We start from the raw sequence: 27,975 nt of genomic DNA on the forward strand, positions 1-27,975 counted from the left end.
CGTATTATAAAGATATTTTGTTCTTAATTGATTATTGAAAGGAATTTTGTTCCTATATTGGGGGGTTTAATAAAAATTGTTCTATAAAGGAGTTTTGTATTGAGGGTTTCTTTTTTTTAAATGAATTCTCACATCCTACATTTTAATCGTTTACAAAGCATTTCACACCCTTGGTTATCCATGTCTGTCTGGGACTTCCATAGTCCCATTTCTAAATTAAAGGGTTTTCTTGTATCACTTCAAAACAAGAAACCAGATTCATCCTTGATGACACAGACAAACTGTAACTCAATGTTCCAGCTCTATTTCTTTTGTTATCATCACTGTGGCTATGTCTACACTACAGAGTTTTTCCAAAAAAACTTCACTTATGTCCACACTGCAATCACATTCCTTCAAGAAAGAAAGAAAGAATGAACGGAGGGGTTTTTCCCAACATTGATAAACCTCTTTCTATGATGAGGCTGTAGGTGGGGACCAGTTGTGAGTGTTCTGTTATTTTCCTTGCTGGGCCTGTGTTGAAGTAGTTGACATCTGGGTACTTGTATTAATATTACCAATTAATAACACTTACCTACAACACAGGAGTCATAGGGAGGCTAATAAGTACTTTGAGTTCTCTGAAAAACAAGTTCAAAGTATCATATCATTTGTATGTGACTGTACACTCCGGCTACGTCTATACTGGCATGATTTTCCAAAAATGCTTTTAACGGAAAATTTTTCCGTTAAAAGCATTTTTGGAAAAGCACATCTAGATTGGCAGGATGCTTTTCCGCAAAAGCACTTTTTGCGGAAAAGCGTCCGTGACCAATGTAGACGCGGTTTTCCACAAAAAAGCCCCGATCGCCATTTTTGCGATCGGGGCTTTCTTGCGGAAAACAGTACTGTGCTGTCTACACTGGCCCTTTTGCGCAAAAGTCTTTTGGAAAAAGACTTTTGCCCGAACAGGAGCAGCATAGTATTTCCGGAAAAGCACTGACAATCTTACATGAGATAGTCAGTGCTTTTCTGGAAATTCAAACGGCCAGTGTAGACAGCTGGCAAGTTTTTCCGCAAAAGCAGATGATTTTGCGGAAAAACTTGCCAGTCTAGACACAGCCTCCATGTATTGGTGAGCAACCATAGGTCTATTAAACCAAATGTATTGCTAGAAGAGCATGCCGTCAGTTTATCACACACTGTTATAGTACCCTCCAGGCCTAGTTTAAACTTAATTTGACTGACTCGTTTTGTTACTCGAGGCTGTGAAAATTTTTTTTCCATCCTGTGCAATATGTAATGAGATAGGCCTATTCCATGATGTAGACACAGCTAGGTGAATGGAATAATTCCTCCCTCAACCAACTTCCACCTCTCAAAGATGAATTAACTATATTGTCAGAAACTCCCTTCCATCAGTATAGGAATTGGCTTTCTTACTGTGAAAGTAGAAAGAATTATACTGTAAGAGAAAGATGAATTATGCTGTAATAATTGAATAAGTTGAAGGAATACTGTTTGTCTCTGGACAGGAAGAAGAAAAGTATGTTAATGTTGTTTGTAGGTATGCAGATTCCAGAGTGCTAGCCAGAGTTAATAGGAAAAGGAACATTAGGTGTTAGGGAGAAAGCAATTGAGATAGCCAAGGAGATACGGACAGGAGATTGCTGTGTGCTTGATGTGGAAATGAAGATACTTGACTAGCCTCACACTAATTATGTGAAGTTTTGCCCCTCTTTTAATCCTGTTAATTTTGGCTTTCTTTTGACTATAAATCAAGGGGTTTGAACCTTGTATCGAACTCACATTTTCTGGGTGAAATTAGCAGAGCTTTGCTAACAAACAGAGCGGTCTGACAAATCTGTGAGTCCTGTCTGACTTTGACACTACAATGACAGAGCTGCAGCACTGTAGCTTTGCTGTTGTAGCAACTGTAATATAGACATACCCCACAAGTCTAGAAAAAAACAGTAACACCTCTTAATTTCCTGAGCCAGGAATCTACTTCCTTTGGTGGCTGGAAGAATTTATGTGTATGCCAAGAAACCCTTGAACAACCCAGTAATTCTGTTACAATGTTATACAGAGTTATTAGTAATATCCTACTTCAGAAAAAGAATCACAACCAAAATGATATATTCAACAATGAAAGCAAAAGACACTCCCAAATGAAAGGCTGTCATGGCTACTACAGTGCATAGATTTTCACTGCAACTTAAACAGCTGCTCCCCCTACACACACACACACACACACACACACACACACACACACACAGTGCATAGATTTTCACTGCAACTTAAACAGCTGCTCCCCCTACACACACACACACACACACACACACACACACACCTCTAACTCAGTGGTTCTCAAACTTTTTGGACTCCGGAGCCCTTTACATGCATAAACATTTATGAGGAGCCCCAGCGGTCCACTGATTGTATGTGTTGTACCTATCGATGTTTCCAGTTTGTCAACCTCGTGGAGCCCCTGGAGATGTCTCACGGAGCCCTAGGGCTCCGCGGAGCACAGATTGAGAAACACCGCTCTAGATGGTTCCCACATTAGGGTCAGTTTCCTGGACACCATAATCAGCTTCAAAACATGAATCCTACAAACAAGTTTAAGCAGGGGCTGAACTTCTGCTTGCTGTCAGCCAGCTAAAAGGAGGGGAGAGTGTGCCCACTACAATTGTTTAGCTCTGCAAGGTAATTAACTGTTAATTGTTGATATGTAAATACAGCTCAGGAGAGAATACGAGGTGTGGTTATGTAAATCCCATTCAGCCAGAGCTGATGAAGGATCAGTATTGGAATGGAATATGGAGAATTGTAAATAATTTGAGGCTGTTGTGGGGGTCACTAATCATGCTACCCCTAAATGTGGGAACTGTAAAACATGCTTGCAGGAGAGACACTGCCAACTGACACCTGCAGGTGACAGTTCCTCGCTTGGTCCTCCGCAAGCTTCTCCCGGCGAAGCTGCAGGTCCTCCAGCATCCAGGCAAGGATGGCGTGGTACAGGGCTTGCAGAACCCCCACGTGCTGGTCCCAGTACTCCTGCCACATGGTGGTGATCTGGAGCACGGCGCAGGTGTGGGAGCATGTCCCGGGAGGGGTGGTGCGCCCTGCACTAGCAGCTGGTGCAGCTGTAGAGAAAGAAGAGAAGTGGTCATTTCTCCCTGGGGACACAGTGGATGATGCCCAGGCCCCTTCCCCTGCCCCCCCCCCACGCCCACCTGCAATGTAAGGGCATCCATGCCCTGCATCGTCAGAGCTGCTGTGCTTGCATAGAGGCCATGGTCAGGATGCCTGGCTCTCCCCGGGACTGGGAGCTGCCCCAAGACTGCACCCATGCCACTGTGCCGTGTATAGTGCAGCCAAGGCGGGGGGAAGATATCCCCTACCTCTGTGTAGAGGGGGTGTGTGAAGGGAGAGCATCCTTCTGAGTCCCGCCCCGGGGTTGGGAACGAGTCTGGTCTCTTCACACACGCATGTGCCTATTGGGCCATGGCCCCTGGGTGTCATGCAGCTGGAGCCACCTGCCCAAGAGTGGCATGGAATGTGCTCGTACATGCACAGCTGGCTGCGTGATCAGTGGGAGGCATAGCCCACGCGCACGGTCCCTGGTCTCCCTCCCCACCTCCCCCTGGGCAGGGGACAGTGCTGGCACTTACCTGGTATTGCCTCCCTGGCTGACCCTGGTGCCGGAACACCTGGCGGTGGCCCCCCGATTCACCCGGATCAGGGCCCTCCAGTCCCAGCTCGCTACCTCCTGGGCTGGTGCAGACCGCCCCATCTCCCAGGAGTTGGTCAAGGGCAGGGAAGTAGGGGCAGGTGGCAGCCACTGCTGTGGCGCCGCCCCTGGTGGCCCTGGCGTACAACTGCCGCAGCTTTCAGGCGCACCTGCTCCTTGGTGCGCCTGTGTCCTTTTCGGGCCCATGGTGGCCGCTATGCAGCCATAGACGGCCGCGTTCCTCCTCCTAGTGCAGAGATCATGGATGTTGGGGGCCTGCCCCCAAACCTCAACGAGGTCCATGACCTCCGCACTAGACCAGGAGGGCACGCATCATCTACCGCCCCTGGCTGGCCCCTGGGTGCTGGGGGACTGAGCGGGGGACAGCTGGTTGTCACTGGCTGCCTGGCTTTCCTGGGACCACTGGGTCAAGGGCAGAGACTGCTGGCAGGGCTGGCTCTCGCAAGTGCCATCTACCCAGAGTCTACCCCTTTAAGGGCCCCGGGGCTGGGGGAGAGGAGAGGAGTTTTCCTGGTTTGGCCCAGAGTGGCCACCAGGGGGAACTTGGGAAGGGCTAGCCTCCAGCTAATTCGAATTAAGTGGCTACACAGACCTTAATTAGAACTACTTAATTCGAACTTGGCATTACTCCTCCTAGAATGAGGTTTACCAAGTTCGAATTAAGCGCTCCGCTATTTCGAATAAAATTCGTTTGCATGTATAGTTGCTATTAAAGTTAATTTGAACTAATGGCTGTTAGTTTGAATTAACTTTGTAGTGTAGACATAGCTTAATTTGGCTTGAACACTCTTAGGGTATTTCAACTTCAGCTACACAATTTGCGTAGCTGAAGTTGCGTAGCTTATTCTGACTTTAACCCTGCTGTGTAGATGTACCGTGAGAGAGCTTGGCAACTTATAGAAACAGCCCTCAAAACTCAAGATAATGTCCAAAAAGAAATCTTTAACATATACAGTGTAACAATGCGGGACTCAGTCAATTATATGCATATACACAATTAACAAAAAACACTAGTAGCATGAGCACAATTCTCTTGGATATAGTTAAGGACACGATTTTGTCATGGATTCTGTGTCTTTACCAGATCTCTATGTTGTTGGTGTCAGCTGTGTGCCCCTTCCATCACCCATGGCTTTGGCCAGTGCCGAGCTGGGGCTGTGTGTGCCCCCAGCTGCTTTGTCAGGGACAAGAGTCAGAACCTCTATTTTGTGCTCCTGCCCCATGGCTTTGGTCAGAGCTGACACCACAACTGTGTGTCTCCCCTGTAGCAGGGGGGGACTTGAGCTGTCAGTCCCCTTCCACCAATGGCTCCAGCTATCTTTCTCTTCCGTTCTCCCAGCCTTCTCTTCCTCCATTATTTTTAGTAAAAGTCATAGACAGGTCATGACTCACATGATTATTGTATATTGTCTGTGACCTGCCCATGACTTTTACTAAAAATAATCATGACAAAATCTTAACCTTACTCAGTCCACCTTTCCACTCTACAGAGGAGCAACACTCTGGCAATGGATCTTCCTGGGTTCAATTTAGGGGGTAGAGACCTGCTAAATTGAATGCTGAGGGGGAACCCCCATTGATGCCAAAACTCCTTGGTGTCACTGTCACGAGGAATAAGAAGAGTCACTGGGGAGTGTTTCTCCCATTGACCTCCCGCTGTGAGAACAAGCTCAGCTTAAGGTAAGTTGACTCCAGCTACATAAATCATGTAACTGGAGTTATGTATCTTAACCTGACCTTTCAAGTGTAGTGTAGGTCTGGCCTCATGGTCAATGATCCCAGGTCTGTGCCAAAGATCCTAGAAGTTCTCAATATATACAGTCCAAAAGGGCTTGTCTGCAGACAAAGCTGCAGTGATTTAACTAAGGGCTTCTCAACATAGGAATGTCACACTAGTCAACTTAAATCAAATTAGTTAAGCGGGTGCTTGTAGCCAGACAGGAACCCTCACCTGTAACATCCATCTTTGCTTGCCTCTCTGAGATGCCTGGAGCACACAGGGCACACACAGAGCAGTAAAATCAGCATAGTCTTTGAAGCCTTGACAGGAGCCCGGATATGCTAGCTCACAGTGACCCTGGATGGCTGTAAACAGAGATACGCCAATTGTTGACCTTGAGGCTGCGAGAACTGCCTTGGTTGGCACCTATATTGATACGAACACACAGCCATCCGCGGCGGGAGAAATCTCCCGCCCAGGAAAGAATGTCCAGTACTCACAATTTAGTTCTCTCTCTTGCAAGTGTAAATTAAGTTGAAACTCCCTTGTAAGAACTGGCGTCACAAAGATGGACCAACACAATTTGGCATCTTAGGTAAGAAAGAGGATACGGGCACCTATGGGTATAAAGATGGGTCCAGCAGCACACTCACTCTGAGTGTCAATCTACCATCTATCTGCTGGTCGGGTTAGGTGATTGGCCTCCCGAGGTTCCATGGGGACACCCACCTCATATTCGTCTTTCCTAGGAATTGAGGGACCGACCCTGGCTTGATACACTGGAGTCAAGAGGCACAGAAGGGGGTAAAAACTGTACCTGGATGTGTCCTTTGTCTTAAGTGTACACATAGACTTAGAGCTCTTTAAAGATTAAGCTGGTACCATTATTTCTATTTTCTATCTTTATTTTCTTTGTAACCATTTTTAAGATCTATATTTGCTAGCAGTTAAGAAATAGAGCAATAGCCATTGCAACCCTATGATTTATAAGCTTCTTTAATAAACCTGTAACTGTTTAAGCTTTAACCTGACTCCTTCAGTTGCTGTAATAGAACCAAGCACAATTTAAAAGAACTCCAGCGGTCATAGGGCAGACACAGATGCAGGCAGAGCTGGGCATTTGGATCGTGTCGCCTCCAGGGGGCAGATCCATAGGGGCATCCGTCAGCCTTCCATAGGCTGCCCGCTGCGAAGGGACCCCGGTCCTAGCAGCTAAAGACGCGGGTGTAATACGCTCTCCCTGCAAACTCTGGGGTGTCTGTCAGCCTGTTGGCTGCCTGCTGTGAAGGGACCCCAGTCCTAGCGGCTAAAGACACGGATGTAGAACTTCTTGGGGCACCTGTCAGCCTCCCCTAAGGCCGCCCGCTGCGACAGGACCTCGTGTTCTAGCCGTTGAAGACTCGGGTGTATAACACACACAGACCAAGCACTTCCCTGACCATCGGCTGACAGTGCTGACTGGACACTTGCTTTGGTTTAGCTGAAATTGACCATGAACAGGTTTAAGCTAATCTCTCATAAAACAAACTTAAATAGATGAATGAGTGCTCATGCAGGGGATTGGAAAATACCATGTAAATGGTCTCAAAGTATGCGTCTACACAGCAATTCTGTTATTTTGAAATAAATTCATAATAACGGATGGCTTATTCTGACTTCTGGAAACCTCATTCCATTAGGAATAACACCTCTTCTGAAATAGATATTTCGGAATAAGTTAGTGTGGACGCTCCATTGCTGCTATTTCAAAATAGCTCCTCCCCAGGGTCATTCAAAGTAATTACTCCCCAGTACCTCCCTGGGCTCTAAATCAAGGTAGCATGTCCACATTAGAGAAGCCTGCCTCGGACTAATTTTGAGACTTCCCTGTAGTGTAGATGTGCTATTTCAAAGTATCTCTTCTGGAATAGCTTATTTTGAAATATAACATACCCAAAGTTGTATATTTCCCTCCACTCTCAACTATGTAATCTTAACTTTAAATACTGATATAGTAACCTACTATACTATTTACTTTAGTACAGAGTGCAAAGGTCATGGAGAAAACAACCCTGTTAGTAAGTACAACTATAAAAGCATTGCATCTTGCAGTCCTTTTGATTTCTTATAGAGCTGTCTGCATAAAGGAATCTGCATTTACTAAGTCTCACAGGGGTAACCATATTAATCTGTATTTGCAAAAACAACTAAGAGTCCTATGGCACCTTAGAGACTCAGATTTAATAGGGCACATGCTTACCCACGAAAGCTTATGCCCTAATAAAATTGTTAGGGTACGTCTATACAGCAACATTATTTTGGAATAACTTAGTCTGTGTCTACACAGCAGGCAGTTATTTTGAAATAATGTCAAAATACTGTCAAGCTGGAGGACTTCTTATTCTGACTCTTGTAACTCTCATTGTACGAAGAGTAAGATAAATCAGAGGAAGAATGCTCTATTTCTAAATAAATGCTGTGTAGACACTCACAATTTTGAAATAAGCTATCTTGAAATATGCTACGCAATTGACATAGCTGTGTAGATCTGTGGCCAGACAGCCTGCCTCCATATCATCCATCTTATTTGCCTCTCTGAAGCATACAGGACAGAGAAGGAGCAATAATATCAGCATAGTCTATGCTGGCTCATCTGATCCTGAGAAGCTGAAACACAGATATGTGGATAGAGAGCAGCTAAGTCAATAAGCTGGCCTCGAGGCTGCGGCTGGCACCTATGTTGATTCGAACACACACAGTCCCAGGAAGAGGAATTTCCCACTGAGAAAACAATGTCCAGTACTTCAAAATTTAATCATCTCAAATCTCTCTTACAAGTGTAAATTAAGTTCACAACTCCCTTGTAAGAACTGGTCTCACAGCAGACAGACCAGCATCAATTGGCATTACAGATAAGAAAGAGAAATACGTGACCCCATGATTATAAAAGATGGGCCCAGCACACACTCACTTGGAGTGTCATTCTACCCTCTACCTGCTGGTCGGGTTAGGTGTTTGACCTCCCGAGGTTCTATGGGGACGCCCACCTCGTATTTTCGTCTTTCCTAGGAATTGAGGGACCGGCCCTGGCCTGACATGCTGGAGTCGAGAGGCACAGAAGGGGGTAAAAATGGTACCTGGATGTGGTCCTCTGTCTTAAGTGTACACATAGCAAGAGTAAGCTGTTACTTGGTACCATTATTTCTATTTTTCTATCTTTATCTTCTTTGTAACCATTTTAAGACCTATATTTTGCTAATAGTTAAGAAATAGAACAATAGCCATTGCAACCATATGATTTATAAGCTTCCTCAATAAACCTGTAACTGTTTAAGCTTTAACCTGCCTCCTTCAGTTGCTGTAACAGAACCAAGCACAATTTAAAAGAACTTCAGCTGGTCTAAAGGGACAGTTATAGGAAGAGCTTGGGCGTTTGGATCTGTGTCACTCCCAGGTGACAGGATCCACTGGGGCATCTTTCAGTCTTTCCTCAAGGCTGCCCGCTGCGAAGGAATTATGAAATTCTAGCAGCTGAAATCTAAGATGTAATAAGCTCTTCCTATATAACGGGGCGTCTGTTGGCCTGCTGGCCACCCTCTGCGATGGGACCCCGGTCCTAGCAGTAAAGGCACGGACGTTAAACCTTTTCTCGGAAACATACACACACACACTGCCCTGACCGTCGGCTGACAAGATCAGAGTTTCTTAAACTTTTTAAGACGAGAAACACCAAACAATTTTTTTTAAAATTAGAAACACCAAAGATTTTTTGTTGAGAAAAAAAAAGGGTCAGTGGAAAAAAGGGTCGGGGGGAAAGTTATTGAGCAAAAAAAAGTAGTCTGCCCCTTTAAGAGTGGCCATTTTGAATTACGCTGTTCTCCGCAGCACACCTCCGACTGCTTTGCGGCACACAGGTGTACCATGTAACACAGTTTAAGAAACACTGGTGTAGATGTGTCTAAGGTGCCCCAGGACTCCTTGTTTCTGCATTTGTAAAGTTAGGCCCTGTGTATAAATGACCAATGGTGACTAAATTTGGATGTGACCCAATCAAGTTATAACAGTTTGGCCATACTGAGGAAGCTAGAGCCAAGCCACATAGCAGATCCAGCTGTAAAGAGTCACACATCCAACAGTCCTGTCACGTACTCCTACAGCTCAGTTCAGCTGTCATACAGGAGGGTTGCAGATGTTTGGCTAGGAGATAATATTGCAGCACTTGCTGAGCAAGCAGCTTCTCTCTGTTCAATTTCCTAGACCAGGGTCTAAAACAGCAGCTAGAAGAGATGGTGACAAGGGCAGACAGCAGCACAATAAAATTCACAATACCTGTCCCAGGCTTCCTTCATCCTGAAGCCAGCTAAAGCAATCTACTTCTAGTTACCCAAACAGTATTTTCAACTCCCAAGAATCTAATCACAAGGAGCTTTAGCATCACCTTCCTCCCCAGGTGTTCCCTGCATCCTGGGGCCCCAAATCTACTATTAGTCCTCTAATAGTGCACATCTATGTCCTACTCCTGCCACTGCCTGGGGGTAAGGTGTGTTGACCATAACTCGTTTATGGTTATTTGTAAATTACTTCATTATGTAATTTGTAGATAATGTCACGCAAGAAGTAGAACAAAACTTGACAGCTGTGACCAATGCCATTCTCCACACCGAAATTACATCCCAGCACATAATCCTGCAATGACCCTGCATAGCTGGACCCCTCCACTTGTGCAGAGTCTTACTTACTCCTCTTTCACCATCATTTCTCTAATATTTATTCCGTGCAATCTCACTATGAATTTTAAATCAACTGGCATGAAATACTGTTGAAACAGTATTTTAAAGAAATTTTCCTTTATTGTACTACAGACTGAGGTTGCTGGCTTTCTTTTCCAGACCAAATCCTATTTTTGAGGTAATTTGTCTATCCACATCCCTTTCCCTTCCTGCAGACTTTGTTTTGGTTTGGTTTGGTTTGGTTAGGAAGGCTGTCTGCAAAAACTGATATAAATTATTTATAATTATTGTTTGTTTCCTAATTTACCAGATACCATTGCTTCTGTTAAAATTAGCTTTCTGTATAAAACAGTGTGACCATGGTCTCTAGAGGGGTCACACTGAGAATGCTTACTCAGGGCAAATTGCAAGAAATAAGGTAGACATTCCTCAAAACTGGTGATTTATTTTATAATTAAATTAATGAAGCCAGAAGCCAAAAAGCTTCTGTAATATCACACTAGTTACCAAAAATCCAAAATACCGTCTCCCTTAAGCAGTCCAGCGTTTGGCTCCCATCTGGACAGCCAAGTCTAATATAGTAAGAAATTACTGAAAACCTTATTTGTGGCACTTAAAGTTCTACCAATCACAAAAGACCAAACACATTGCCCACTAGGTCAATGAATATTTCAGATTACACACAAATTCATGTTTAAAGCCAATCCTTATTAACTAACTCTAAAATGTATTAATAAAAATTATTATATAGAGAGACCAATATACATAAAAATGTATGTAAAATCCATAGGTCGGTTTCATAGCAAAGATGGTGAGACTGCTGATTTGTAAAAGTGTTTCTGGAGTCCATTTAAAAGGTTGTAGTTCAATAGGCAGTTCAAGTGCAGAGTTTGTTCAAATCCTTCCATGAAAATTCCAGGCTGAATCTAGAGTAAACCTGGAGCCCTATCAAATTTCCCTATCAAAATGTAAGCAGATATGAGATAAAAAAATATTAGGTCTGAAGCTTTCTTTATAACTCTTTTGCAGGCGAATATACTCTTGACAGCAATTGTCACAGAAAGGCCTTCCTCATGAAGAATACATATTATATATTGCTGTTTTGGAGCTCTTCTTCTGTTTCCTATGCATACACAAGTAACTAGTATTTATTAACATATAACAATCATTCAAACTCTCAAGGCAGTATATTATGACAAACAACTAAGTTGAAGACAAATAACATTATTAATTCCTACAGTATCTTACATCTTTGGGTCAATAGAATACAGTAATGAATTAATAAAGGATAGGAACAGGATTTTAGCATCTATAAGCTAATTAGATCACATTGTTCAACTTCTAACATGATACAGGCAAACACAGACATAAGAACATAACATAAGAACGTCCATATGGGGTCAGATCAAAGGTTCATCTACCCCAGTATCCTGTATGTCGATACCACATGCCCCAGAGGGAGAGAACACAACAGGTAATCATTACGTGATCCCTCTACTGTCATCCATTTCCAGACAAATGAAGGTTAGGAACACCATTCCTACCCATCCTGGCTAATAGCCATTGATATACCTAACCTCCATGAATTTATTTTGCTCTTTTTTTAACCCTATTAAAGTCTGTGTCTTCACAACATCAAGGAGTTCCACAGGTTGACTGTGCTGCTTGAAGAAAAACATCCTTTTGTTTGCTTTAAGCCTGCTGCCTATTAATTTCATTTGGTGATGCCTGGTTCTTTTGAGAACAAGTAAATAACTTTTTCTTGTTCACTTTTTCCATACCGGTCATGATTTTATAGACCTCTATCATATCCCCCCTTAGTCTCTTCTTTTCTAAGATGAAAAGTCCTAGTCTTTTTAATCTCTCTTCATATGGTACCCATTCCAAACCCCTAATAATTTCTATTGCCCTTTTCTGAACCTTTTCCAATGCCAATATATCTTTTTTGAGATGAGGCAACCACATCTGTATGCAGTATTCAAGATGTGGGTGTACTATGGTTTTATATAGAGGCAATAAGATATTCTCTGTCTTACTCTCTATCCCTTTTTTAATTATTTTCCATCCATGAGCAGAGTGAGTTTTGTCTTGTGCACCACTATTGAGGTCGTGTGCACTTTTTTGGATCCTGTGCCACTGAGGCACTCAAGTTATTAACAAATACTTTTTTTTAATGTTATGGAAGAATGAATACTGAAAGGAGGGATAATTAACAAGGTTTATAAATAATGAATAAATGCTTATTCAATATGCAGTCGAATAAAAAGAAAAGTAATACTGCACATTTTTCAGTAGCCAAATTCCTCTGCTTATAGCCCTTGTAGGCAGAGGTTGGGGGTGGGATGTCTCAGGCTGGGCTAGGGCTGGCCAAGATACCATGGGAGGTCTCCCCTGCCCGTGACGAGTGGCAGCCCTGGAATGAGTGCCCATGGACTGGTTCTGAGACCTCAGCCCCTCCCAGCCCTAGAGCTAGAGACGTGCAATAGAGCCTTGTATCTCACCTTAGGCCGTCTCACCCCACAAGCAGGAAGCCCTCAAGCAGGGGCCAATGGGAACACCCAGCACCATGGCCAAGCCTCAGGTGGATCTTGCTGTTGCATCCCAAGCCCGGAAGCCACAAGCGTGGAGGGGGGGGGTCTCCAGCCTGTCTGGAGGGCTCATGGAGTCACAACAAATGTTGTAAGTAGGGTGGCCAGTTGGGCCCCCACCACGCAGTGACTTCCGCTCAAGGGACTGTTCATATTTCGGGCCGGGTCCAGCTTGGTCTCTATCTGAAGCACTTTTTGCAGCATGGGCTTGGCTAATGGCTGTGCTGACACCTGCCAAACTCATTTCATGTGGGCACCTTGAATTGTGCTTCATTGAGCCAGAGCCAAAAGGTCATGTCCCTGCCCCACCCCCCGAAGCATGACCCTGCCCCATCTGACTCCCAGTGACAGGAGCTGTGTGTGTAGGTCTGAAACTGAGGTCAGGGCTGTGTGGTGACTTCCTGGCTGCTCCGACCAAGTGGCTTGGGCCTTGGCCTCAGCCACCAGAGCAGCTGCCACCAGCTGGCAGCTCAGGGCCCAGCCGGGGCCACTGGAGCAGCTGCTGTCAGCAAGGTGGCTCGGGCCCTAGAAACTGCTGCTTGCTGCCCGCCACGCTGCTCCTCCTGCCTGTGCTGCTGGAGCAGCCACCTGTTTCCCACCACACTATTGCACAATTCTGCTTAGGAGGTGGGCAGGGTAGACATTTCATCTGCGCCCACGCGCACACGCAAGCAAACACCTTAGAAGGAACTGTGCCTATGACTAAATCATAGCATTAGTCATGAAAAACTGGATCCTAGTTCCTGTGAAACTAGCCAGTTCTGCAAGAGACTGTACTTTAGACAGCAAAGATAATGCTACCAGTACAAATCTAAGTTTTCATTTTATTCTTATGGTAACCATTTCTTTCTACCACTACCTCTTGTTTCTAGTTAGCCCTCCAGTCTTTCCTAAATACATTTACGTTTGTTTCATTATAAGTGCTCATAAGGGTTTAAGGTAAAAATAGTAAACAGGTCCTTTGGGGCAAAGGATCTGAGATTTCCGTAAGTAGCCAGTTTTAGGGGCTGGTTGTTACAGGGGAATGATTCAAAGGGGCATCCCTGTGGTGCCTCTATTGTTAACTTGCATGACAACGATAATGCTGTGACAGCCCAAAGGAAAGTGCTGGAGTGGCTGAAAGCCTGGTTTGCTAGGAGCACAACATAGAGGGACTATATATTGTTTCAAGTAGGATATTCATCTTCATTAGCTAAATGTGCTTTTGATGTTTATTATTATTATTCAAAATGTCAAACCTGCTCATTCTTTATCACCAGTCATAACAACTCATTAATTTTAGTGAAAATGTTATGTTCTGGGAAAATGCGTAAACTAAAACATGGGATTGCCTTGTTTGGTTTCTGAAGGCCACTCACTGCTGGGGACACCAGCAGAGACCTCGTGTTAGGTGATGAAAGCTTATGATGTAATTGCTAGGTGTTGTGTAGCTCCATGGGATGGAGGGAGGTACAGCCAGCGCCTGGGGTGAGGGATAAACTGGGGGGGAGGGGGGGAAAGCGGGTTGGATGCTCACAGTCAGAGGGAAGAAGCTAGGTGAAGGGCAAGGAGGCTCAGCCCCAGGGAAGTGGGAAATGGAGTCCAGCGCCAGCCATCCCTTCTGGAGTGGCGAGGAAGCAGAGCAGGGGCGGGGCACGGGCCGGGAGCGCCCCAGCTTCTGCAATAGGGGGCCAGCGGGTGGCGGCCTCAGCCGCAGCGCGGTCTCGCCTTTCAGGCTGGGGCCCTGCCTGCGAGGGACGGTGTCGGATCTGGGGAGGGGGGGAAGCGCCCGGCGCGGATCGGTCCCAAAGCCCGTGGCTGCAGGGGGTCGGGACGTCCCCCCACAGACTGAGTCCCCCCCGCCGGGCTCGCCAGCCTGCGGAAGGGGCTCGTGCTTGAGCCTGCCGCGCCCCCTAGTGCAGCCGGGCCGGGCCGGCAGGTGCACGCCTGCCGCGTCGTGACCCAGCGTTGCAGCGGTAACGGGCTGCTGCGTCCCTGCCCCGCCAGCCCCGTCCCAGAGGCAGCCAAGCGGCACCCGCCGCCCCCGGCCACCAGCCTCGCCCAGCGGCCATGGCGCCCGGGAGGTAAGCGAGCTCCTCCTCCGCAGTCCGCGCAGCGCCGGGGCCCGCCCCCGCGGAGACCTGGGCCCGCGCGCCCTGCCCAATGGCTGCTCGGGGCGGCGGGGGAGGGGAGGAGGCGCCCTGGTTTCCCCTGCAGGAAAAAGTTGCTTCCCGCCGCCCCTGTATTTCGCCCCGCCGGTGCCACTGAGATGCCGCCGCTGTGGCGGGTGCACTTCCGGGTTCGCACCCTCCCCGCCCGCCCGCGGGCTGCTGCGTGTTAGCCGGGATCGCAGCAGACGCCTCGGAGCTGCCGCTGCCCTTTGGGAGGTGGGGGGCCTGGTGGGAGGAGTGTCCTGCACGTGCGATCCCAGAACTCGTAGGAAACTAGAGAGACGCACGACCCGAGCCTCCTTGGCCCTGCAACCCTGGGGTGCGCGGGGAGCGCTGCCTGGTGCCTCTGCCCAGCCTCGGGCTGCTTCAGGTGCGGGCACAAAAGGGGATGCAGTCACTTGCTCCGGCCAAGTCCAGCGTGGGATGCCCGCCGGAGAACTCCCCCCGTTAGACGCCAGGGGGCGGCCGGGGCTCGTGGGCTCCCTCCGCTCCCCTGCCTTTGCCCCCTGGTAGCAAAGGGATCTTTGTATTCATAACCTACCAAGGCAACAACCTTGCACGGTCCGGGTGTTGGGGGAGACGAAGTGGCACAAGCAAACACATTAGAGCTTTGGAGGAGAATGAGCCTGGAGTTCAAGCTGTTGCCAAAGGAGAGGGAAGGAGGAAAGTAGATGGACAACTGCAGTGTGCGTAGCTTTAAACTGAATAGCGAGCAGAGGATGCAGCTGCCTTGCACGGATTTGTGCCCCAAAGGGACTGTTTTTTAATTGCACCTTGGTAATTATTCCTGCCCTTTAGTGCCTTTTTTTGGTGGGGGCGTGGGAGGGGAGGTTACTATTTGGTCTCATGCATAATTCCATGTCCTCTCTACGGGGGTTTTTAAATGTAAGTAATGGTAAAGCCGCCATTTTGAATTGTTTCATACACCAGAATGAAATCTTAGGTCGATCTCTGTTTCCTTGCATTTGTTTTCTGTAAATGGCTTCTAAGGGTGCTGTGTACTTAGGTGGGGTCTTTTTATAGTAAACTTTTTTTTTAAAGTAGTACTGGGCTTGTTCTTCTGTGAAGTTATGTTGATGGCATGTAATGTAAGGGAAAACAAATAAATGTCTTTAAACTGTGTAGTTTCTGCTTTCTGGTTTCAAACACTGATAGAAATCTGGCTATGTCAATTTGATTTATGAGTATAGACTAGAATGGCAGGCTTTAAAACTAGCTTCAGAAGTATATATTTTCCTTTTAGCAATTTAAAAGCCAAAGTATTCCATCCTGAGCAAGAAAATATTTTGTATTTAATTTCTTGTTTTAAATTGATATTTTAATTAAATACATGGTATTTTAGTAATCTGATTTAACACAAAGTCAGTCAATTCAAACCCCGTGTGTACATGAATAAAAGATCAGAAAACATACCACACACTTAATGCTGCTATTTAGTCCAAGCTCTTAAAAACACCAGTATATTTAAAATAGTGTAAATTCTAAACTACATTTTAGAGGAAGAGAGGTTTAATACTAGTTTGCATTATTTATTTTAATCTGTTAGACACATTACCTAGTAAAGATGTTAAGCATGTAATTGTTAATCTTTCCCTAGGTGTACTTAGTAGATATCTAACTAGTTTCATACTGTAGTACAAATGAATGAAATAGTAATACAGACTATCAGCTTTTGTTAAAGGATACAGGCATGTTACTTTTGTAACCAGCTTTACGTTAAAAAGCCATTCACTAATTTTCTAGTTATAGCCTCATATGGGACCTCACATTTAATGTACATACACTATCAATAACCACATCTATGGCAAATCATCATCAGTACCAGCTACTCTTTAAGAAAATTAGAATTGTAGCTATTATTTTATAATTGTCTAAATAGTTATCAACATTATGTTAATGGAATGAAGTATCCATCAAATAATTTAATTTATATTGAATTATGATAACCATTTATAAAAAGTTAGATTGATACTGAATTATACAGTAAACCATATAAGAAAAACACATTTCATTTTTAAACACACTATAAGGTAAATATGATCCATTATATGTTAAGGAAAATATTCTTTCATTCACTTATTTGAAAATTATTCACAGGATATACAGCTAAATTGTGGTCTTTTGAAAGAATGACTATATAGTAAGAAAACACTAAAATGTGGAATAAATATAACCTCAATTTAATTAATAAGTACACCAAAAAGCCAAGTTTTCTTTGTTCTCATTAAACAATTAACATAAAATAGCAGCGTAATTGTTTAGTACACATTTTAAAAGAAATATATAGAAAATGTAGTAAAAAATAAAGATTTTGTGAATCAAATAAAGATTTTGTGAGCCATCAAACTTGCATGTATATAAAATGAATGCTGCAAGGTAGACAATTAAATAAATCTTTCCAGAAATCAATAGAAAAGTCAATGTAGGAGACACATTAGCTGATATTATTTGAAACTTCAGGAGACAGGTCAGAAATAATGAAATTTGTGTGTGTCTAGGCCCAAATCTTTACTGTCTAAACCATTTCTAAGAAGCAGTGATAAGTCACAAGCAGTGTTTCACATCACATTCTCTAAGCAGAAGGATGACACTTATAAGGCTTAGGCAGTTAAAATGAAAAAGGAAGAATAAAATCTTTTAGGTTGCTTTATGTTTGCATCATAGTTAAACAATGTGACTATAAGGTGATCTTAGGGAGTGGGAGGGAGAGACCTACCAAATGATTCTTCTATTACAATATGTCTGCTAAAGAGTCCACTTTTCTTCCACAATGAGCCTAAAAACTCTACGTTGTGAGGCATAACTACTAACTTGTTAATCAGAATAATAAGATTCCAGTTCTTCAGTATAACTAACATTCACACTATTTATAGCTGGCAGATGTACTTTATAGAGCCAGATGTATTTTGAAAATGTGAGGGTACATGCCTTTATGGATTAGCTCCTCCTATGACATGATACTGTATGATGTCGCTGACCGGAGTGCTGAATCAAGACAGCCATGTTGATCACTACTAAATCCAACTGAAAAAACATATCCTGAAGTTCTGTGGAGGTTCAAATGCAAGAATAACTATAGTAAGTTTTTTCTTTATTTTATTTTTTCATCATTCATTCACTGAGTGAGTAGGCAGATACATGCTTTCCTAAAGAAGCTTTATCCAGTGAATTGTATGTATTACTTTGGCATTGAATGAGTAAAGGAAAATCAATTAGATCAGTATTATGGCACTCTATGGTAATAAAGGACCATTTTCAAAAGAAGAAAGGCATTTTAAGCCATCATACATAAAAATGAAGCTTACATTTAAAATAAGCAAACAAAAAAAAATCACATTTGAGTCAAAAAAAATTTAGACCTAAGTTTGCTATTACCCATTTTTAAATACAATTTCAGATTGCAAAAGGGTATTTTGAGAGCAAACATCAAAGCATGTGTGATTGGTGAATTAGAAAAAAAACCAATGATATGGATGAGGTCCATGTAATTGCATATACTCATTAACAACAAAAAAAAGAACATGAGAGTTTTGTAAAATATTGATGAGTGTTATATTTGGAGGAGTCAAGAAGTCTATAAGAGGCTCTCCTATACATTTGTGTTGTGTTCCAATATTTCTGATAGGAAAAGCTCTTTCTTATACTTATATAAAGTATTTTGTGGACCAGGTCATGGTGCATGTTATTTCAAAAACAGTTGTATAGAAAAAATATATATATGTATATTAATTTACTACTTAATACATACGAGGTAAAAATTTAAGCATAGGACTTTTTTGACATACTGCTTCCTAAAATAGAATGACTTGATATGCAGGAGCCTCAAATTAAAGGTCAAAGGTGACAAACCAGGACAAAGGTCATGTAGCTCATTTTCAAGCAATCAGTTTCTAGTTTTTTCATGGCTGAACAAAAGCTTAATTATGCAAGGGGGAAAAGAGGGACCTGTAATGTTAACTGATCAATTTTCACAAAGAAGGAGAAAGAGATTTAAACAATTTCCCAAATAATTTACATTCTCAATTATGGTTCTTTATACTGAATTGATGCTGATATTAATAGAAATGACACATTTCAGATTAAACACTAAAATGTCTTCCTTAATTTAGTATTTTACCACCTACAAATGGCCTAGATGCTAGTAGCATGTACAATTGGGAACCTGTAGGATGGAATGCAGTCATTTTTCTAAATAGTATATACTAAAGTTCTTAGGTTGCCAGAATGTTTTTATATATATATTTATGCTTTAAACACAATTCTAAAATTGAAAACCATGTGTTCTGACAATGGAATGTGTGTGTAGATGTGCACTGAATTAAAAATGACCCCCTCCCTCCTTTCCAAAAATCTATCCAGAATATATGCCTCTGTCTCTATGGAAATAGCTAGTTTCTACCAATTAAACTGTTTCTAAAACTGACAGTTTTATTTTGTTTGAAGAAACCGTATTATTTTATTACATCTAGTATTGTGTTCTACTACCCTCACTACCTTAAAGAAAGGGGTGTGTGTGGGGGCAGGCGGGGGGTTTCTTTGTTTTTTACTATGATTACATTTTAAAATGTTATTATTTCTCTGTGTGTTTGCATGTTATTTAGGCCAGCTATTTTTAATAATTTAACCCAGTTATATGCTTCTTATATCTATCATCTATATCTATGTTACTGAAAGTACTGCAATGTCTAGAAAATTTTTCAGTCCCAACACATATATGTAGACTATTAAACTGTTGAAAATATTTGTATATTGAGCATTATTTTTGTAATGCAATACTAAGATGAATTTGTTTAGTAATATTTTAGATATAGCATTATTGTACATACTTCATAATAACTTATTGCATATTTGCAATCATTTTTGTAAGAATAAAATAAAATTTGAGAATTCTCATCTCCAAGAATGTAATATCAGTGATATTCTTCTGTATTCTCATTTTAAATTAATAAAAGATTGCAGCTAAAACAGACAAGAACTACCATTGCATTATTTTGTTCAATAACTTCTTATAAATAGAGACTCAAAAGAGTTTATTATATGGAACTATTTTCTTTTACAAATAGGAACATTTCACATACTCTGCATTACCCACAATTATGTGAAAAAGAGACTGTCAATATTAGATTAATGTAAGTTCTGTAAGCACTGTTTTTTTGACAAACCACACATGATATTTTATTTTTCATATATTTTCTTTATCTTGGTTATTTTATTTCTGTTAAGTTCTTAATATTCACACCAAAAAGAAGATCTATTTAGGAGCTGAATTTAAGTTTGTGAATCTGTTAGATTCCTAAATAATTCACGAATACTGTAATAATTACAGAAAAACCTGCTGTTTTCAGAAGCTAAGTGTTAACTCCACGAATAGTAAATCTTAAAGTACAAATGAATTTAAAAATGTTTCTGTAGAATGTATAACCAATCATACTGAAGCTTTTACAGAACTAGGAGAGGTTTTTTTAGACATAGAATATTTTTCAAGTAAAAATTTAAAAAGTAGTGCAATGTATATAGAACAGCAACTTCATCCACTGAAGTAGTTTTTCCATGGTTAAGTTCATATGGGCAAAAAGTACTTTTACCACCTGCCTGCAAATTATAAATTATACAGCTTACCACTTCATTTTATTTATAGACCCATAAATCTTTTAGATTTTGGCTTAATAATTGCATTTAATTTGAGGCTTTGTTGAATTTAGGAAAAGGTTATAAACACAGATTCAAAATTTGATTCAGTGTGCTATTCATACCTCATTTATACTGGAGAGGATAAATCTAATGTAGTTTATGTGGAATGGAAAAGCTGTATATATATATTTTTTACAAGCTAAAACTTGAATGATTTTTTAATTTACAATATTGCCATAACAGCTCTTATTTGACTTGCCTTTTGATATACATATTTCCAACATTTATTAAGCATTATTTAATTTGTGAGCACATTCTTAGAAATGGTATTTCATATTAATATAAAATACATTTACATTTGATTAACTTTTAAATTACTTGAATACAAATTAAACAAGTGATCATAAATGGGCTTTACAGAGTTAATTTTTTTTTAATAACTAATGTTATAATAGTTATTTTTAAGCTTTTTCCACCCTATTCCGATCTGTTTACATTTTTCATATTTGCAGTAAACTATGGGGGTCTGAGAGAATTAATAACAGAGATGCTCAGATTCAAAATGTTAAAGCTGTATAATGGATTAAATGACATTCTGATAAGTTTAATACATTTTTTCTTAATGTGCCTATCTGTAGATTTTGATTTTCAGTAGACATACTTTTTCATTGTTTTGTATGTGTATAATAAAGAAATCACTATTGATATTTTACCAATAAAAATCTAACCCTTCCAAGCATAATAATAAACTATGCAAAATATCTAATACATTTGCATTTTTTTATTTGTTTCAGTCACAAGTATTCAAGTTCTTGTGAACAAAAGAACAATATTAGCTACTTCTGGAGACAGTCACTTTGAAACCTAGTTCAGTCCCATTAAAAGAAGATATATTTATGACTTCATTTGTGTGAGAAAATGCAAATTGCTCCAGTTTGGACAAACTGGCTTTAAATTACGATTTTACATGCTAGCTATAAATGTGAATAAAATGCAGAAAGTATGAACAAGTACATAAAAGATTAAATAGTTGTTTTTGAAAATATTTTACATTTAGACAATTTTCATTTCCTTGACAGGTAAAATTGGTTACAATTGTATGAAAATGTGGTCACTAGTCTGTCATAATTTTTTAAAATATTCAGAATATTTTCTACTTATGATTTTTATATGCTTCTAAATAGAGAATACAGAAAATAGATAATATGGATTAAGAACAATTAAACTCACTAAAAAAGAATGAAAAATAATTTTATTGAGTTGTATTTCTTTTATCGCTCTACTATTAAAAAAATGTAACTTAAGTGCATATTATTAAAATTTTAGCCTCTATGATCTTGGGGTCAAAGCACATAATTTAAAATAAACTAAACATTAAATTGAATGATAGTATTCAACTTTCAAGAGTCAAATGCTGGTCCTTTTTGAATCAGTGGCAGACATCACACCATTAAAGTCAAAGCAACTAGTTATCCACATTTACATTGCTTCACTAGAACAGTTTAGCATCTTGATATCAGTGGAAGCAAATTTTGTCCTTATGTACTCCTGATCCAAATGAACTTCAATCGAAGTCTAGTAACTTAATGTGAGTAGAACTAGACCTTCTGGTTATCAGAAATGCCTACATTATTGTGTACCAAATAGTCCACACCTTAACTCCTTTCATGTGTCAGCAAAGCATAAACTGATCATATCACAAAATTATTAAACACAAAATATTCAGAAGTTCGGCTCAATAAAGAAAGATTAACTTCTTTTTTCTGATAATTAAAAAGAAAAAACAAAACCAAAAAAATCTCAGTTTTGGGAATTTTATTAAAAAACCATTTCCAGATAAATTCTTGAATTTAGAAGATAAATAAAGGAATTACTTTTCCCATATATGCTATGTCACAACTCTTCCTAAAACATTTAGTGCAATGCTCACAGTATTGGGATGGGAAGAAAATTGTGAACACAGTTTTAGCAATGTATTTAATTACACAAGAAAATGAAATTAGTTATAGAATTTAAGAGAATAAATCAAAGGAATTAATTTTGTATGTTTAGCAAATTATACAATATTGAATAGCTAAGCCATTGACTTGAGGGTGGTGGGTAAACAGTTCTGGTGTTTTTCTATTTGTTTTATTTCCAAAATTTCCAGATGTTTTGAATATTACACAAATATTACATAATTTGGGTTTTTTTTAAATATCTTATTGAATCCTTTATTTTCTTTTGATATTTTGTTAATATATACCTTTAAAGACACAAGGTTTAAACCATCACTTTTCTTTTAAACTACAGATACTTCTAAAAATTCATAAACATTTTAGTATTTGTTACGTGTCAAGTAATTTGTTTAGCATTCCTCTGCAGATTTGTAACCAAGATAGTGGAGCAGGTTAGTTCACTCACTCACAATTTTAAAGTGGTTATAAGCAAACAAACAAACAAAAACTGATTAGTCTGTGTTACTGTCCAGCAGCTGAATGAAGTGCAAAAGATAAGTATACACTACATATAGTAAAATTGATTTTTTAAAAATGTACAGTTTTTAAACAAAATTAATATTGCTACAAGTTAGTTTTAAAAAGAGTACTTGGCATTTTCTCTTAAAGAAACAGCTTGTATAATATTTATGCATTCACAATAAAGCTATGACATGTGACCTGAAATCCTTAAAAATTCCACCCTAAAAAAAAAAAAGTTTTAAATAGAAAATTAAAAAAATCCTGTATTTCTTTGCTCCATATCAAATTTGCTAATTAGTGAGTAGTAATTTTATTCTTAGATATAATATCTTTGTGTTCTGACATTTTTATAATGGTGTTTTAAATAATATTTTTAATTAAGCATGGAATCCACTCTTGCTCTCAGTGAAATCTGTCTTAAATTTTTGTTCTAACTAATCTCTGAAATAGAGCAAATGATTTTATATATAAACAGAAAAACTATAAACACCTGATTTTCTATCCCTATTAAAAATAGCCATTTTTATGGCTATATAATTTTGTCGGTCAGTGAGAATTTTTGGGGACAAATACATTTATTATAGGCAAATTTTGAAAAATTATTAAAGCTAATGTTAAAACTATATAATACACAGGCTGAGACGACTCTACATCTGGGTGTTTAGGTTATCCACAATTGCAAAGTTTGTTTTAAAGTAGTAAGACACATATAGAGTATAATCTGTTCTTACCCAAATTTAAGTGAATTAATTTAAGAATATAATTTAGATATTTAGCATCCAGGTATTTGGGTACATTACACATGAGTCAAGAATAAAGATTATACAAGTAGTTCATGGTGGAAAGCAAAATACATACATGAGTGAAGAATTTTACTGTCTTTTAATATCTAATATGAATTAATTGCCAAAGAGACAGTTAGTGGCAAGAGAAAAACCTGAATTTTTTTAGCATGTTATCTGTAACAAAGGTAAAGCTTATCTCATACATGTAATTTATGACCTGATATAACTTTCACTCTCCTTGCAGTAGGTTTGATTTTCCGTTGTGTGATGATTGCATCCAATCTTCAAATTTATTCCTATGAGTAGTTTCTACTCAAGCAGGTTAGGATAAAATGGTTAAAATAATGATATACTTTTAAATCAAAGAATAATTTCTCCTCCAAAACTTCTTGGTAGGCTTAGTTAGTATATAAACCTTGATTACCATTTATTAATTATATTAGCAATTGTGTAGCATATTTAAATTTTTATATAAATTAATATTAATTGTACTAGCAGATCCCAATTTGCTTGAAATGTTTATATTTTAGAAGTGTACGAAAATACTAACCTATCATCACTTTTACCATTAGCTGCTTTAAGGCCCAAACCTGCTCTCATTTAAATGAGTGATTAAATTCCTATTGCCGTCAATATGATGTATAGGATATATGATAACCAGTTTTGTTTCAACTATTCAGTTTTAAGAATTTAATAGAATTAGGCTGTTCAGACTTTTGAAGTTAGTTTTATAAACTTGCATTTCTTACAATTACTGCTATGGTAAGACTTCTGTAGCTGATTAAGAAACATCATATCTTTTAGAACGGTTATACTTTCTGTATAATAACCTGTTCTGATGTTTATATGATATCCACATATTCATATACATAATGTTTACAAATACATTCAGGTGACAAAAACAAGTTTTCTTTAAAATCCTACCTAATTTTCCGGGGGTATCAATCTCTGTAGTTACTGTAGTTCTTAATACATTTCTTTTCCAAAGTACTTTATTTTTAATCCTCCCATAAACTAAAACACATCACCTGTCAAAGCCAGGGACGGATCTCTTACTCTGTTTGCATATTTTATTATGCTGCATGAATAATGTAGCTAAATCCAAGAGACAAAAGCCACACAGCTGCAGGTTGGCAGAAGAGCCAAGTAAAAACAGGGATTGAGCTGTAATAGCTGAAGGTATAAAAGTAGGGTTGGGTGGTAATATTAAAATTATAAACAACTCTACTGGAAAATATAACTTGTTATAGACGATCATAGAAGAAAAACTTGAGGGAAGGAAGGAAAAATTGCACTGCAATTAAAAACTGACTATCACCTTTTCTAGTTGCTAATGTTGTAAAGAGGTGGGGTTAACTAGAGGATAAGAAGTTAATATACAGAAATTTGATTCTCGCTTGTCTTTGGCTGTTCATACAGTGAGAAGGAAGGTGAAGTTTACACATTTGCAGGGAAAGGTCAGTCTCAGTCAGGACATTCTCTTCAGTTGCAAAAAAAAAAATCTCCATTTTCTTTAAAGGGAGAAGAGATTTAGATTCATATCCAAAGAGAACAATATGAAGTGGTTTATTTGCTTTGGATGGCTAGTTAGAGTATATACAAATCAGGTAGAGGGAGACAAAAAGGACATAGGCTTGTAGCAGGTGAGTTTGTGCATGTTCAAATATATTCATCTTCCTTGCTCTAAACAGTCTGCTCTGCCTGAGCAATAGTCGCTTTCCTTGAGTGCTATGTACTATGTTACTGCATGGCATTATCATGCTATGAAATCATACAGTTCCTGCTCAATGAGAAGTAGATCCTAAATACATCTAGCACCAACAAAGTTATATTGTGTGTTGGTTTCTGATCAAATATTTGTGTTAATGTATTGAGACTTTGTAAAGATTGGTTTAAAATGCAAATAATTGGGATTTTGCTGGTACCAAAGAGAAGGCATTTTCTTACTGATTTTGGTTGATATTATGACCTCTAGTATTGAGTACAATTTGACCAAAAATTTATATCAAGAGATTTCCTTTGAATGTCTTTCTGATTATATGTAAAGCCACAAACTGACTAATTTCTTTTATGAATTAAAGGTGTACAATTTAAGCATGGCAAAGTCAACAACCACTAGTACTTGAGTTACCTATTGTGATAAAATATTGATAAGTGAAAACAACACCTTGCAGTATTCAGCAAATCCGTGTATTTTGATTTTCTCATTAACTTTTATAAGAAGGCTATTAATGCAGCAATGTCTTTTAAAAAATGGAAAAGGTCCCACCCCATGTCCCCCCTTATTGTAACAGGCTGATTGTTACAGGTCTTGGTTATCTAATTGTGGTTGTGATGATCTAGGTAAGTCTCAAAACAGTTAAAAAGTTTACAGGTCACTTCACAGAGTCAAAGTCCTGGCATTTTATGGCCTTCTAATGAGCCGTTAAACTGGAGAAGGGCTAATTAAATACGGTGCTCTGGTACAATTTGCCAGCTAGTACTGACTTTAGCTCTCTGATTTTAGGTTCTTCAGAAGACGATGAGATCATTCAAGAAGGTCTCCTCAGGCTCAGGTCAGTCTTTTTTAATATATGCATATTACAGTCTTATATGGCTGACTTTTCATATATGCTTGGGTAATTGGTATTTGATAACTACTTCATGTCTCCAACTCCCACAACAATGAACTATAATGAATCTAATTCTTGTATGGAAAAGTGCAATTAGAAAGAAAAAAAATCATTTTCTCCAAATTTGATTTTGGAGTTCTTGATTGGTCTAACGGTTTGTAAATGAAGTTTGTTTTCTGGGCTGAAGCAGAAAGACACAATACAGTGTTTATTCTGAGGTGTCATTCGGTGAGCTTAAGTAATGAATTTATAAGTAATGTAATCTTTACATAGATTCCAGCAGGACACTTAGAGATGGCTATTTGACACACCGTAGTTCTTCTAACAGGGCGAGTTGTTAATGACAAACAACACATTAGTATAGCAAACATATGAGCGATGGGAAAAGGTAGATACCTATCTTTAGCGATATTAAGTTGGTTTTTAATGACTGTCAGCATGTCATTCTGCACCATCCTCACATTCAGATAGTTCTTGCCTATGTCTATTTTTCAGTCTGTGCTTTAGTTGCTAAACATTTTACCTGGCATCTGAAGCCGAACCCCCCCCCCCCCCCAAAAAAAAAAGTTCACTGCCTGGTCAGGTTTAATTAGGCAGTTTCCATTGATTTTATTCTCTGGAAGCTGCGCTAACAAATCCCGTATTTCACTTTGTAATTGGTCACCTGGGAAAACTCAGTCGAACTACACTCCCTACAGCAACACCCCCGCTGTTCCCATTTTGTTTCTCCATTTGCCCACTGCCTGCTGGGTGGCTCCTTAAAACACAATAGCCGTGCGGGTGGAAAAGGCGTGAGCATGGTTGCTTACCTTAATTTCTCAAGAGTTGACGTAGTAGCCTGCGTCCGTCCAGCCCTGCTCCGGCTCTGTAGCATAGGGCACTCCTGCCTGCTGCCCACTGAAGTTTCGTGGTTTTGGCTGTTTTCCAGTTGCTACTTTTTTGTGTTGGGCGCATGCCTGTTAGGAGGCGGTAAGGTGCGCCTGACGTCACGCAGCTAGCAAATAAAAGAGGGCGGAGGTGTTCTGGTGCTCTTTTATCCCCTTCCCTGGGGCACTGAACACCATACCGCTGCATGAGGCTAATGTAGCCCAGAGGCACAATAGACTGGGAATTCCGTACATGCTTCATCACGAGCCACGCCTTGTGTTTAAGGCGATGGCTTTGGTCAGCTGCAACCATTCCGAATATTTAAAGGGCAGCCAGCGTCCATAGCCTCTAGCCTCTCACCACAATGGAGAGCTACAAGTGTATTTATACATGCTACATAATGCAAACCCACCCTCTGATTATACCTCTGCCTAGGGCTTCAGGCTGCTGCTTTGGGAGTGGTGGTGGTGACTGCATATGGGAGCACAACTGATCCCACAATCTTTATAGTTAGCAATATATCGTAGTATGCGTTGTTACTAAAAATGGGTAACGGAGACGTGTCTACCTGCTCATTAGGGGCTGCCTTAAGTTCACATTCGCGCGCCGTAACCCAATGTGTGCTGTCACTGCTCTGAAGCTTGAAATCCGGATGAGACCAAACGGCTTTGGGGAGCAGCTGCAATCTTTATTTTCTAGGCTTGTCTTATACCTATGC

At 40.1% G+C, this 27,975-nt stretch overlaps 1 protein-coding gene and 1 long non-coding RNA gene across 2 annotated transcripts in view; one reads left to right on the forward strand and one right to left on the reverse strand.

Annotated features, from left to right (window-relative positions):
- Positions 1-869: 869 nt before the first annotated feature.
- Positions 870-27,922, reverse strand: LOC142827842 (uncharacterized). The gene is made up of 3 exons (XR_012902614.2): positions 27,200-27,922; positions 5,688-5,821; positions 870-3,128 (listed from the first exon to the last, which is right to left on the reverse strand). It is a non-coding gene; the product is annotated as an uncharacterized LOC142827842 (long non-coding RNA).
- LIN28B (lin-28 RNA binding posttranscriptional regulator B) overlaps positions 25,527-27,975 on the forward strand; it is a 135,308-nt gene continuing 132,859 nt past the window's right edge. Inside the window, exon 1 of the mRNA XM_089777201.1 lies at positions 25,527-26,333. Coding sequence (XP_089633327.1) covers positions 26,300-26,333 — 34 coding nt within the window. The 5' untranslated portion in view covers positions 25,527-26,299. The remainder of the gene's footprint in view (positions 26,334-27,975) is intronic.

Source organism: Pelodiscus sinensis, chromosome 3 (genome assembly GCF_052426305.1).
Source record: "Pelodiscus sinensis isolate ZL-2025 chromosome 3, ASM5242630v1, whole genome shotgun sequence".
In the NCBI taxonomy this organism is placed as follows: domain Eukaryota; kingdom Metazoa; phylum Chordata; order Testudines; family Trionychidae; genus Pelodiscus; species Pelodiscus sinensis.